General features: G+C 41.8%; 1 protein-coding gene across 8 annotated transcripts in view; it reads left to right on the plus strand.

Annotated features, from left to right (window-relative positions):
- Positions 1-13,392, plus strand: part of TTLL7 (tubulin tyrosine ligase like 7) — a 127,510-nt gene that overhangs the window by 60,315 nt on the left and 53,803 nt on the right. For all 8 annotated transcript variants that reach the window (XM_050963497.1, XM_050963498.1, XM_050963503.1 and 5 more), the window contains 2 exons: positions 2,340-2,504; positions 3,230-3,388. In XM_050963497.1, coding sequence (XP_050819454.1) covers positions 2,340-2,504; positions 3,230-3,388 — 324 coding nt within the window. The remainder of the gene's footprint in view (positions 1-2,339; positions 2,505-3,229; positions 3,389-13,392) is intronic.

Below are 13,392 nucleotides of genomic sequence, written 5' to 3' on the forward strand. Positions count from 1 at the left end.
TGCCCTAGGATTGCAGTGGGAAGAGCACATACTGTATCTGTAGTAACTGCACTTGTCTCAGTCCCTTGGGAGACATTATCCCTGTTCCTAGCCTCTGCAGGCATTGTACCTTCAGCGACCATTGCTAAGGGAGTAGTGCCCTTAGTATTTTATTTACAACAACAGCAGTGCCCTTAATATTTTGTTTGTCAGTTGGTGATCTATCTCACATTTCATCTCCTGATACTATTTTCAAATGCTAAGGCATTGGCTATATGATTTCTTATAAGATGTTGCATGAAGTTACTTTGTGCATTGCTTCTGTTAATATTCATCAATAAATCAAGCTGCCCTCATCTCTTGCATGTAATTATCAAAATTTATATTCAGAACTAGTTGCCTTGAATTTTGTTTGCATTAATATGCCACCAGTATCTCTGAAATATGCTCTGTGACTGCGCAAGTGAAGTGGAGAACTGTCAGAGTTCTTTTGGTTCTGCCTACTTCAGCATTCTCTTTTCTAGCATTGTTATCATGCAAGGACTTGTTTTCCTTTAGTTTGGACCTTATAAAACAGCTCTTTGCTCTTTTCTGAAATCTGCTGATGCCCTAATTCATCAATTACTTGAAGCGCTTTTGAGTGGCCTGGCTCATCTCTAATAATCTAAAAATCCAGAAATTTTTAGAGCGAAGATTGTTGAACAATTTAACTAATGTTCTGAAAAGGCTTTTATTTCTCCGTAATCTGCAAAACAATTAAATTAGGATAGCTGGTATTTTATGGAAAGATGACATATGTGGCTAGGCAAGACTATGGGCTTTGATCTGATTCTCACAACAGAAATTAGAAACCATAGCAGAAAGCCATTTTGTATAGTGTTAACCCAGTATATTGTCAGCTGTCCTGAAATTAGGCTATTACGTTTTTCAGATAAAAGTAACTGTGGTGAAATAAAAAGTATGACAGGGGAGAGCTTGAATTGTCTCCTTTCCATCAAATCAGTATGGAATTGGGGCAGAAAAATTGTAGCAACATCTACTGGCCCTTGATTAAGCAATAAGATAAGACAGATTGTGTGGTAGTGCCGCAGTAAGGCTGATTAATGCTTACATTGGAAGAACATGCACATAAATCAGTGACTTATAAAATGGCCTTTAAAGGAAAAGCAATATATTGTTAAATTTAGGCTTGTTAAATTGGTTCCTCAGGAAACAAGTCCTGTTAACCATCAAAAATGTTACTTTGAAAATACCCTCAAATTTGTGTCCTTCTTTTGAAAGCAGGTTTTGCTTTTATTCAATGTTCTATCTCCTAGTTAATCTTGTGTGTGCACCTAGTATCCCCCTCAGGCTCTCAGTCTGATCAGTTCAATTCCATTTTCAATGGCAAAACACAACTGAAAACATGAATCAACTTCTGTTTGCATTTTTCCATATAAAATAAAAACAAACATTATTGGGTTACATGTTCTTGATGTTCTGCCTTGGAACTTCGATGCCTGTAATGTCTGGGTACTAGCCGCCAATCCAGAGCCTCACTGACAACTGCAAGGGTGACAGAATAGAGCTCATGAGTAGTAGATATTTTTAAGGAGATAAACGAGATCTTCATCATGAGAACATTTCTCATAAACAGAGTACAGTGAAAATTGAAAGGAGGATTGTCTCCGAATGAGACAGGTGGCCAAGTACTTAGTAGCATTTTCCTGGTCTACAAACACCTCTGATAGTGGGGATGTAACCATTCTGTATGTTAACTGCTCTGTAGATACTTTTCTGTAGTCACGGACGGCTCCAGGCGCCAGCAGAGGAAGCACGTGCCTGGGGCGGCACATGCTAAGGAGCGGCATTCCGTCCATTCTTGGGGTGGCACAGTCCGAGTGGCTTTTTTTTTTGCTTGGGGCAGCAAAAATGGTAGAGCCGGCCCCGTCTGTAGTTATTGTTTATGTATGGACATATAAAGATTGGCAACACACATAGGCCCCAGTCCAGCAAAGCAGGTAATCTTATTCTAAGTAGTCCCATTGACTTCAGTTGGCTTAAATTTAAGCATATGCTTAAGTTCTTTGCTTTATCAGGGCTGTAACATTCAGTATATAAAGTCTTCCCAAGAGCTAATTATACCTGAACTTCATGTAATGATAGTTGTACTGTGGGTTTATTTCAATAAATGTCATATGAAACTCAAAATACGAATTCATATATTTAATAGAAATAAAATAACTATTACAGTATGTCATGGTTTATATAACATTAAAAGGCTTTTATTTCAGTTACTTGGGTTTTCTTTTTAAATTAATTTGAACCACATATTCTGGATCTGTATTTATGAGATATCTGTTACCTTTCCCTGCTTGCAGAGCCAGTTGTATATGCATCTAACCAACTACTCTGTGAATAAACATAATGAGCACTTTGAACGGGATGAAACAGAAGATAAAGGCAGTAAACGGTCCATAAAATGGTTTACTGAGTTTCTACAAACAAATCATCTTGATGTTTCCAAATTCTGGAGTGATATTTCAGTAAGATAAAACGAATGTGCAATCAATGATTTATGTATATACAGCATATCAATTTAGAAAATTAATGTCACCTGTCATCTCTAGACTTTGCGTGGAAACCACCATTTGTATTGCAGCGTTATTAATCCGAGCTCTCAATAATGCGCACCACAAAGCACATACTGTAAATTGGTGCTAAGGGCAAACAGTTGTTTTAATTTTTTTTTTAAGGCTTATAAGTAGGACAGCTTTCAGACTGAATTAGCCTTCTTTATGGAAAGACATTTTTCTGCAACATTAGCATTGAAGTCATTTTGCTAGACAATGTAGGACAGAGTGAATTAATTGTAATAAGAATAGCAAGGGAGACATAAATAAATCTGGAGAAGACTCTGCCCTGACCTATATGTCATGTAATTGTTAATAAGACTAGAGTTGCCCAAGATATAAGGCAGGGCAAAATTAGACTTAATGCTATTTTCAATATCTGCTTAAACAAAGGGCTAAATTTATGCTTAAATCCCTTAAAATGGATTTGTTGATATAGTTCCCTCAGACTGCTTTAAAAGTATAGCAATCATTTGTTCAACCTTTCCGTAACCACAGATGACAGATCTAGACAATTCCTCTTGTCATGAATGTATTAGAAGACTTGAATATGAAAAAAACTTGTTTATGATTTATCTCAATATATGCTGATATAATTCCCTGCAGTTCTAATGTAACTTTGTGAAAAATCCCCACAGGAACTAGTGGTGAAGACTCTCATAGTAGCAGAGCCACATGTCCTTCATGCTTATCGTATGTGCAGACCAGGCCAAGCTCCCGGAAGTGACAGTGTCTGCTTTGAAGTACTGGGATTTGATATTCTGCTGGACAGAAAACTAAAACCCTGGCTCCTGGAGGTAAAGCACTTTTGTTAGACTGTTAAGTCTGCTTATACAAAACTAAGTACAGTCATGCCTAGCCAATATCTTCATGGGAAAACTCCGAAGGAAAATCCAAGCATTGTAGGGAGGGGTACTGGTGATTAAATAGCTGGCACTCATCCCTCTGAGTGTGTATGTACACTGCATGCTTCTTTCAGCAGCAAATAGACATGGGTAGCCCCCCTAGCACAAGGTAAGCTTAGATGAATAGAGTGAGTACAAACCTTACACTGCTCTCTACTCTCCCAGACTGTGCCTCCCCATCTACTCTGCTATTTTTAGCAGTATAGTGTCCCATTGCCTCCCGCTGTTGGAGCCTTTCCCCGCCACAGGAAAAGACTGACAGTGGGGAGAGGGGCAGCAGGGAAAGAATGCTCAGGCTCAGCCTTTCCCCACTTACTTTCCACTGCCAGAGCCTTTAACTGACATATATAGCTACACACGGCAGTATGGATGCAGCTTGCTTTTTACTGTGGCATGTAGCTGCCAGCAGTGGCATGTAGTATAGAAGTAGCCTGAGTGTTACTGAATCGGTGCCCTTGAATGATCCTGGGGTTGGGAAGTTTTGGGGTAAGGGAAGGATATTGTTTTGCTGCAGGTGTTGTATTTCACAAGAGATGTAAAACTAAGGTCCTGACCACTTTAAAGTTCACATACAACTTTTTGTGAGAGGAAGGGTGTAACCCTGGCTTTCTGACCACATGCCAGCCTGAGGACCATTCTCACTCAAACGGAGTACTGCTTTCCTCTGCAAGGAGTCCCATTGACTTCAGTGCAACTGCTCAATGTGAGTAAAGATGGCAGAATCAGCCCTCCATTAATTACATTTTGTCCGGTTAGATTCAGTTAGATGTCTCTGGCCAGTTAAGTACAAATATTTGATAAGTCTGAATGGTGTCTAGTGCAGTCTTCCCTAGCTGGAAGGATGGTGTCTGTGAATGAGTTCAGGCAGAGGGGAAGATACTGCCTTCCATAGGGTGATGTGAAGAACATCCTCCAGCCTTTTGCAACCTTCTCCGCAAAAAACAATAAGAATAATGACATGTCTCAGCATGGAGGAGGAGACCTATAAATCACTTTGGAAAGATTTATTTTCCATTTCTAGTTTAGAAACTAGCTTTTTATTTTGTCAAAATATTGTTATCTTTTCTCAGTTAAGATAAAGAACAAGCTTGTCACTTTTAACATACAGTATAACGCCATGAATCCATTATTTTGGAGATGGCATTTACAGCTTTTGGACTTGATCCCACCATGTGCTGAGCACTCTGAGATGATGCAGCAAAGTGCGTAAGCATGTGCTAACTTCAAGCATGTGAGTAATCCCATTGACTTCAGTAGAACTATTCAGGTACTTAAAACTAAGCCCTTGTTTAATTGTTTTGCTGGATCATGCCATAATGCTTGGCACCTTGCAGGATCAAGCTCTTTAGTTAATGAACCTTTTCCCCAAGATAGGCTTTAGCTTGTCCATTCAGAAAAGAAAATGGCACCACTTACCCTGCCCACCAGATGCAGCAGGAATTTTTTAAAATTTTTGACTTGTCGTTTATTCTGTATCAGTTTTTAACAAACTTCTTGACACAGAAGTGATGCATTTTCCAGACAGAGGCAAGATCACTGAACGTTTTGTTTGACTTTAAAAGTTACTTTAACTGTACACAGCTTCTCTGTCACTCTTTGCAACTTCTGTTTGACAAACTACTTTGAAGTACATAATGCAGCTTTAAGCTATTAGCACTTCCAGTTCTGCGGATGGAAAAAAGGAGTCATACTGAACAGAACTTTAGTTTTCTTTGGTAACCCAAAAGACAAACACCAAAGCAAGAATCCCTTGCACACACATTGTTACTAACTAATTGATACACTATTTGGGCATACAAAAATAAATTGCTGCTTGAACAAAGCAACTGTAATCAGCGTAACTGGGAAGCATAGAGGCAGAGTGTAGGCACCAGCATTAAAACAATTTTTCACTCCACAGTGTGGATTAGTAAGAGAGTTTATTAGTAGCACTTGGTCTACACCTAAAATTTAGGTCAACCTAGCTATGTTGCTAAAGGATATGAAAAATTCACACTCATGTGAGATGTAATTAAGCCTATCTAAGCCCCTGTCTGGACACTGCTAGGTTGGTGGAAGAAGTTTTTCATTGACCTAGCTAACGCCTGTCAGGGGTGGATTAATTACAGTGATGGAAAAACCTCTTCCGTTGCTGTAGCAAGTGTCTGTACTGCAGCGGTGTAGCAGCAGCTATGCTGCCGTAGCACCTGTAGTATAGACATAGTTTAGGTTTACAAATGGATTACTTCTAATCTTGAAACCTAATCTGTTTACACCCAGTCAAAATTAGGTGCAGGTTCGGTACTGCCTGTGGACTTGCCAATATTTTATGCATTTACAATCACAATTACCTATTTTTGAGAGACAAATTTTTCCCTTCCCTTCATGAAAGACCCACATAAACAACAGATGAAGCTGTTTGACTGACTAAACAGGGGAAACAGTTAAACTGACTCTATAAAGAGTGCTGTCAAGTGAACAAACTTACTTTCTTCCTCTAATCTGAAGTGTTACTTGTAAAAATAGTAGTTAAAAAGTCTCAGAAGCAGGAGTATGTGTGTTTTTTGTTTTCCTTTTAGTGGACTCTTTTTAAATACACGGTTAATACATGTTTGGGGCTTTGTCTTTTTCAAACAAACTAGGTGATGTCATTATGGCAACTGCTTGCAGTGCTTGTATAGCTTGAGGAAAAACCAAAGCATTTTTTAAAAAAGTTTGCCTACTGATAGTAAAACATGATGATGATGATTGATGGTATTGATGAGCAAAACACCCATAATTAATATGCCAAATGATAGCCTTATTCTCCAATCACTGACTGTCATTGAGTAGTTTAGCAGGCGTATTTCTCACAAAGGTTGGCATAACTTTAGTTAGAAAAACATATATTCCTTCCCCCTCTTCCCTGTAGAGAGACTAATTTGTTGGCATTGATGTCTTGACCAGAAACAGCACATGATGTACAATGCTGTATCTGCATTTTAGAAATGGAAATGTCTGTGTTCATACAAGTCACCAGCCCCTAAGCATCAGTAACATGTATGCAATTTCCATCATCCTAGCCTGTTGTCAAATGCAGGTGCATGTGAAGATGAGGGTTCTGGAGGCTGCCACCCATGATAATAGTTGTAAGGCTGGAATCCCATTGCTCCTGGATTCTGTATGTGGGGTGTGTGCATATGGGGTGGTATTAGTAAACACTGCTTTGGAGTTATATTACATATGGGCATGGGGAGTCGTATACTCTTTATTTTATTACGTTTTCATATTTAGTTTCAGTTCTAGAGGTAAGAGACATGACTAACCTTAAATCTTGTTTGCCAGAGACATTGAACTAATTTAATGTAGGTTCACCCTTTGCAGTAGATACAAACATTATACCTCACATCCACACCTCCTTTGTGAACACTCACTGTGCTTGTTCAGCTGTTTGCTTGCAGTACCCTCAAGTCAACATTTACTACGGCCATTATCCTTCTATAACAATTTTGGTTCCTTCTCCAGATTCCCAGTTTTGTCCCTTTCCACCCATTTCCCTCCTGCCAAGAACTCCTTAAAAGGAGTGAATCACTCTGTAGCACTGGTGACAAGCACAAACATCGCAAGTCCGTGAGATTTCCCAGTGTATTGGGAGTGCTGCCAAGATGGCATTGTGATGAGGGATGCAGCCTTCACATGTTTCCTTACCTCATGCGGTTTATTTTATAAAGGCAGCTGCACATATTATTACAAGAAAACTATTGTGATTGTTTCAGTCTTGGGTAGACCTCTGTCTCTGCTTGCCCCGTTCACGGGTGGTCTTGATTGGACCCAACATTTGAGGACACCTCAGCTCACCTTTCCTCTGGCATCAAGCATAAGGTTTTGAGGAAGCAGAGAGTAGAGCAGGGTGTTTGTGATGGGGGGCCCGGTGGTGTTACCAGGAAAGAAGAAACTACCCAAATTCAGGGACTACGGGGGCAGATCCATAGTCTTGGTTCTGAGAGGGCTCCCATGTTGCCAATCCTCAGGACACTCTCTGGCTCTCCCTATTGGGGATGACATGGGTCCCAGGGTACTGATGTACTTCTGCTTTCCATGTGGCTCCCAAGCCTGCCAAAGGGATCCAGTGAGCAGGAGCAGTGAGGTGTTTGGGACTGCGATTCTTCTTACAACCTCATCTCTGAACATTTGACTCTGCATTTTTCAATAGTCAGTCCTGCAAAATTAGCTTTGATTACTCAAATACCTGTTTGTCTCCAAATAGGTGCCCTAAAACATAGAATTAACTTTTCAATTTAAATCTATGCAAACTTACAAAAACAAACCCAAATCAGTGGTTTCTGAGACAACATCTACACTTGGAGCTAGGGGTGTGATTTCCGGCTTGCATACACACACTTGTGCTAGCTCTCATTGAACTAGTACACTAAAAAATAGTGTAGCCTCATTAGTGTGGAGAGCAGTTGCCCCACGTGTGTACACCTTGGGTCCAGGTGGGTTTGTATTTGGGGCAGCTAGCCCATGCTACTCCTCACAGCTGCCTTTGCTACCATGGCTACACGGCTATTTTTAGTATGCTAGCTCAATGAAAGTTAGCACAAGTTAGTCTATACAAGCTAGGGAATCACACCCCTGGATACAAGTTTAGATGTAGTCTCAATAGTAATTGTTATCCATTCACATCATGCTGTGCTTTCTGGTGCCTTTCTGTTTTGAGAGTAGGCAAGATACTGACATTCATATAAATCCTACTCTCTCTGAGGCAGTCCACTTCAGAGAGCAAGTGTGTTGTCAATGTGAATATCCTGCTGTCTTAACAATGCATACTGAGTAGAGGATTGTTTCTAATCCTGAGGCCTATGAACCAAAACAGAGTGAGTTTTAGGTTCACTAGTGTTCTTTTAAAGAAAAGAGAGAACCCAATCTACTATGAAATGAGGCATCAACATTCCTTACATGTACCAAAAGGTAGAAAATACAATCTCTAAAAGACCTATAAAATTTAGGTATGCTTTTACATGCAAATTGTTGGAAGACTTTCTTTATGAAGAAGAGGACAGTAAATACCCGTGGACATTCTGGATGGTCTTCTGGCATTTCTGTGATTGTTTGAAATTGAAAAATGAATTCGTCTTCAAGTGATTGTATATATCCCTTCCACGCCCAGTGCACGAGAGTCTGAGACTTTTCCCTTTACCCACTAGGCTGTGCTTCAGCCACCATATGCTGCTTCATGATGGTATAAATGGTGTAGCTTCCCCAGCCCCCATCTCAGTTCCTTCTTACCACCTGCGATCAGTAGTCTAAACACATCATCTTGCTGCAGCAAGTTTTTCACTTTACAGGGAAATTTTCTTCGTCTGTAAATAATTAAGTTAGTATTTGTTAGTGTCAGATTAGTGTAGGTTTTCCTTGCTGTTTTTCTTGGATCTTTGGTTCCCTTTTATCCATAGGGTACTAACAGCTGGTACTGGGATATGCCTCAGTCTCTGAGTTCTAAGCCTTGTGCTGGCTACAGGAAATCTATGCCAGTGAGTGACCCTCATTCCACCTTCCTGAAGTGTCTCAGTGAGGGTGACGTTTGTGACTCCTGCCAGATTTGCAGGGACTTCAACCCTGGGACAGGAAGGTGAGACTGTGCCACATCCTCATGGTTGCTGCACTGCATCCACTTTCTGAACCTTCCCTTTCAGGGCAGGCACTGTGTACTTTGGCATCGGTGAGGAGTGCCCTTCTGAACGTTGCTTCTGAATGCCGGCACTGATCCCTTTCTCTGGGGCCAAGAAAGAAGCACAGAGGATCAAATCATTTATGGAAGGAGCTGAAGCTTTGTCTCTGCTCAAAGATCAAGATCCCTGGTACTGTCCACCAGTAAACAAAAATGAGGAGGACAGGATAGAGCATCCTCTGGGAAGAGACGCTACCTGGTACTGACTTCTCATCCGGGGTCATCTATTATGGCACTGGTGCCTGGCCTGGTGAGACTGATGCCCGCTATGGTGCAAACTCCTTTAAGGCAACAGCAACACCAAGAAAAATCACTCAGTATCAACAAGTGGGAGGCCTATGGAGCAGCACAGGACCTACTCTGCCTCTCAGTGCCAGACTCTCTGATGGTCCGGGAGACGAGCCTTGGTGGATCCTCAGGCCAATGCTCGGATTTATTTCAAAGACAAGATCAGCCCTTGGTACTGGGGGAAGAGCTAGATCTTCGGTGTGTCCAGTGCTTTCTCTCTGGTGCAGAGCAGGGGTAAACCCACGTGCTGATCCTGGTGCCAACATCTCCTAGGGTGACCAGCTGTCCCGATTTTGTAGGGACAGTCCCAGTATTCAGGACTTTGTCTTATATAGGTGCCTATTCCTCCCCACACTGCATCCCGCTTTTTCACACTTGCTGTCTGGTCACCCTAACATCTCCAGAGAGATGCCCCTGGACTTCAGCATTGCTTGGCACAGCACCATCATGGTCAGGAAACTCAGGGTCCTCCCAGAGTTGAAGGTTGGTTTTTATGCGCCTTTTTCACAGAATAGATGCTAATACTGTCCTTTCCATTGAGGGAATTCTGTTACTGGTACTCAGCAGATTTCCAGAGACATGGGTGGTTGGAGCAGTTGTGGTTGGGGTCCAATGCCATAACCAATGGCGTATGCTCTTCCTTCCAGATCCTCACCCTTTCCCCAGTCTCTGGATTGAACTGCTTGTGAGTCACCTGAAGTAGAGTAGACATATGTATGGGACATGCACTGTCTCCTGAGCACTTCTTGTGGCTGAGTGTGGCTCTGCAGTGGCCTGCCTCAATTGCCTCTCCTTAATGAGGTAATAATGAGGTCACTTAAACAACCTGGTCAAGGAGAAGCCACACACAGGAGGAGTATAGCTCCCTTTAATACAGCCTCCTGAAAGAGCACTTCTATTGGAGTTTAAAGGCTCCTACCTTAGAGGCCAGATAAAACTCAAAAGTCCCAAAGTAAATGTTTCTGGGTTCCAGCAGTAGCTTCTTCTGCTGTAAGATCTCAGGCTTCTCCATAGCCCAGGGAGCTTCTGCAGTTTTCCCCCTGCTTGTTCAGGGTCTCTCCCAGGACTCCTGCCCTGTAGAACTTTTGCCTAGTTCAGGCTCCATAGGAGCTCCCCTCCTCTGGAGCTTCCCTTGTCCTCGGGAGCTTTCCTTTAACTGAGCTCTCCAACCTTTTAGACCTATTCGAATGAGGTGTTTGTTAATTAACATACTTCCATTTGCTTAAGCAGTTAATTGTCCCCAGGTGGACCTGGGTTGGTTCATTTCCTTCAGTATAGTCTGTCACAGGTAGGCTGGGTACTGACTCCCTTAAAGGGACAGCCTGTGACACTGTGCAGTCATTCGAAGAAGAAGAAATGCGTACTACCCTTTTCTATACCTGTTGTTCAAATTGTGTTGCACACATCCATGCCGTGACCCAACCTCCTTCCCCTCTCTATCAGAGTCTGTTGGGTAAGAAGGAACTGAGGTGAGTCGGGAGTGGCCCTGCCCTTTACACACCATGCAGGAGGAGAGAGTAGCTGAGGGAGGATGTGCTGCCATGATGGGTACCACTCAGGGAAAAATCTCGGACTATGACACATGGGCACACACACACCTGAAGTGGACTGGATATGCGCAACATACCTTGAAGAACAAGTTACAGAACAGGTTAGTAACTTTTTTATGCACTTTGTTTCCTCCTTGGTGCGCTGGAAAGGCAAATAGTTGAATTGTGGGAGCTAAATTCAGCTCATGCTATTTATTAACTTCATTTCAAATAAAGACCAGAGCGTGCAGTTCTCTTCCGAAAAGAGGGCGCAGTGGCATGGTGGGGATCCAAGTGTTTTGTGCCTCAATGGTTTCCATTTGCAGTGTGCTGAATTTACAAGGATAAGGTTTTTGGTTTATATTGTGAACCCAGCCCACTGATCTTTGGGGTTGGAGGAATAAGCTTGGTCATCTTCCAGCTCATCTTTAAATCTTGCCCTTAGTTACACTTATGCTGCCCTAGTGGGTCCAATTCATGGTTGGCCTGCAGCGAAGCCAGCTGCACCAGAAAAAAGGAGCTACAAAGCAACCACATAGGTTCTTAGGATTTCTGATTCCCCTGTCACAGAGAGTCTTCCAGTCAGGGCATGAAGGAGTGGTGTAGCATCTGGGATTCTGCACCAATGCAGTGGTCTATAGAGTGCATTACAGTTAGAGTACATCTTAAGGCAGCCCTGACCCAACCCTAACCTTTGCCAAAGGCGAGCCCCTAAGTACCCTGCACCTGTGCTAACGCTGGCGTAGGGACGCCTTTCCTTCATTACCTTCAAATTATGCTCTTAATAAAGATTTTGCAACTCTATTGCTGTTAGGAAATTTGGACAGAGGTAACTGATTAGAATTCATTGAACAATTCTGTTGAAGATGTAGTAGAAGGAATAGAATCCATCTCATCTTTTCTCAGCTGTGATGGCTCTGCAGAGCTAATGGGAGTGAAAAGTAATAAAAACTTAAATGACTAAAAGAAGTTACCAAGTCAGACTCTTAATACACAAGGACCATAGTTCAGCAAGGTGCTTAAAATGTGCCTAACTTTTAAGCGTCTAAATCAGTGGGATTACTCATGTTCTTAAAGCTAGGCACATGCTTAAGTAACTTGCTGAATTGGAGTCTGAGAGCAGACTTGTGAAGTAACAAGGTGCCACTTTTATATAGTGACTTTTCAAAGTAGAATTATACTTCAAATGGTTAAACAGAAACAATTGACAAAAGATAGGCAAGCATTGTAGAAAATCTTGGGCACTGATAGATGAAGATACACTCTGTATTGTCCAGCATGGGCCAGCAAGAAACTTATTAAAACTATTTTGCTTAACTTAATTCTTTTAAATAATAAAATATACTTGACTACAGTAGAGAGATACACAGAAGGTAGAAAGGATCCAGCTAATGTGTAATCAGAAATATATCCTAACCATATACCATGTATGGTTGTGATTATTATTTAGATGTATTACAGTTGCATTTGGAGGCCTCAACTGATATTGGGGTGCCCATTGTGCCAGGCACTGTTCCTAAATACAGTAGGAGACATTCCTAGCCCCTGAGAACTTATGCCAGATCTTCAGATGTATTAGACTCCGAACTCCTATTGAAGTCAATGGCTGTTAGTGCCTAAATGCTTTGAGGATCTTATAGTCTAATCAGCAGTTCTCAAACTGTGGGTCGTGACCCTCTTTGAGTGGGGTCGCCAGGGCTGGCTTAGACTTGCTGGGACCTGGGACTGAAGCCCAAGCCCCACTGTCCAGGGCTGAAGCCAAAGCCCGAGAGCTTCAGCTCTGGGTGGCGTGGCTCACATTACAGGCCCCCCGCACCCTTTCCCCAATCTCAGGCAGTAGGGATCGGGCAGGCTCAGGCTTTGATCCCTCCTCCAGGGGTCGTGAAGTAATTTTTGTTGTCAGAAGGGGGTCATGGTGCAATGAAGTTTGAGAACCCCTTGTAGACAAGACAGATAAAAGGTGTAAAGGTGGAAGAAGTGAAGTGATTTGTCCAGGGTCACACAGCAGGTCAGTGGCAGAGCCAGGAATAAAATGCAGATTTTCTGAGTCCCCTTATTCACTGCTTGTCTATTCTGTTTCATGAAAATACAAAACATGCTATTTTTCTGTTGGTTCACTTCCATGAAAATAGACACATATACCTTCATTTATGGGCAGGGCTGCATGAAGACAAACATAGATTCAGTCATGAACACTGTTCTGATGTAACTTAAAAAGTGATATTTAAACCTACAAAACTCAAATGAAGCGATACACTGTCTCCATTTCATTTCCCATTAGTTATTAGAAATATTCCTGAGTACCAGTGTCTAGTCAGGAATATCTTCCCAGCATTCATTATTCTAAAAATAAACAGAAATCACAGCCTCTTGCCTAAACTTGACTAATT

The sequence above is a fragment of the Gopherus flavomarginatus genome, chromosome 7 (genome assembly GCF_025201925.1).
Source record: "Gopherus flavomarginatus isolate rGopFla2 chromosome 7, rGopFla2.mat.asm, whole genome shotgun sequence".
Taxonomy (NCBI): Eukaryota; Metazoa; Chordata; order Testudines; family Testudinidae; genus Gopherus; species Gopherus flavomarginatus.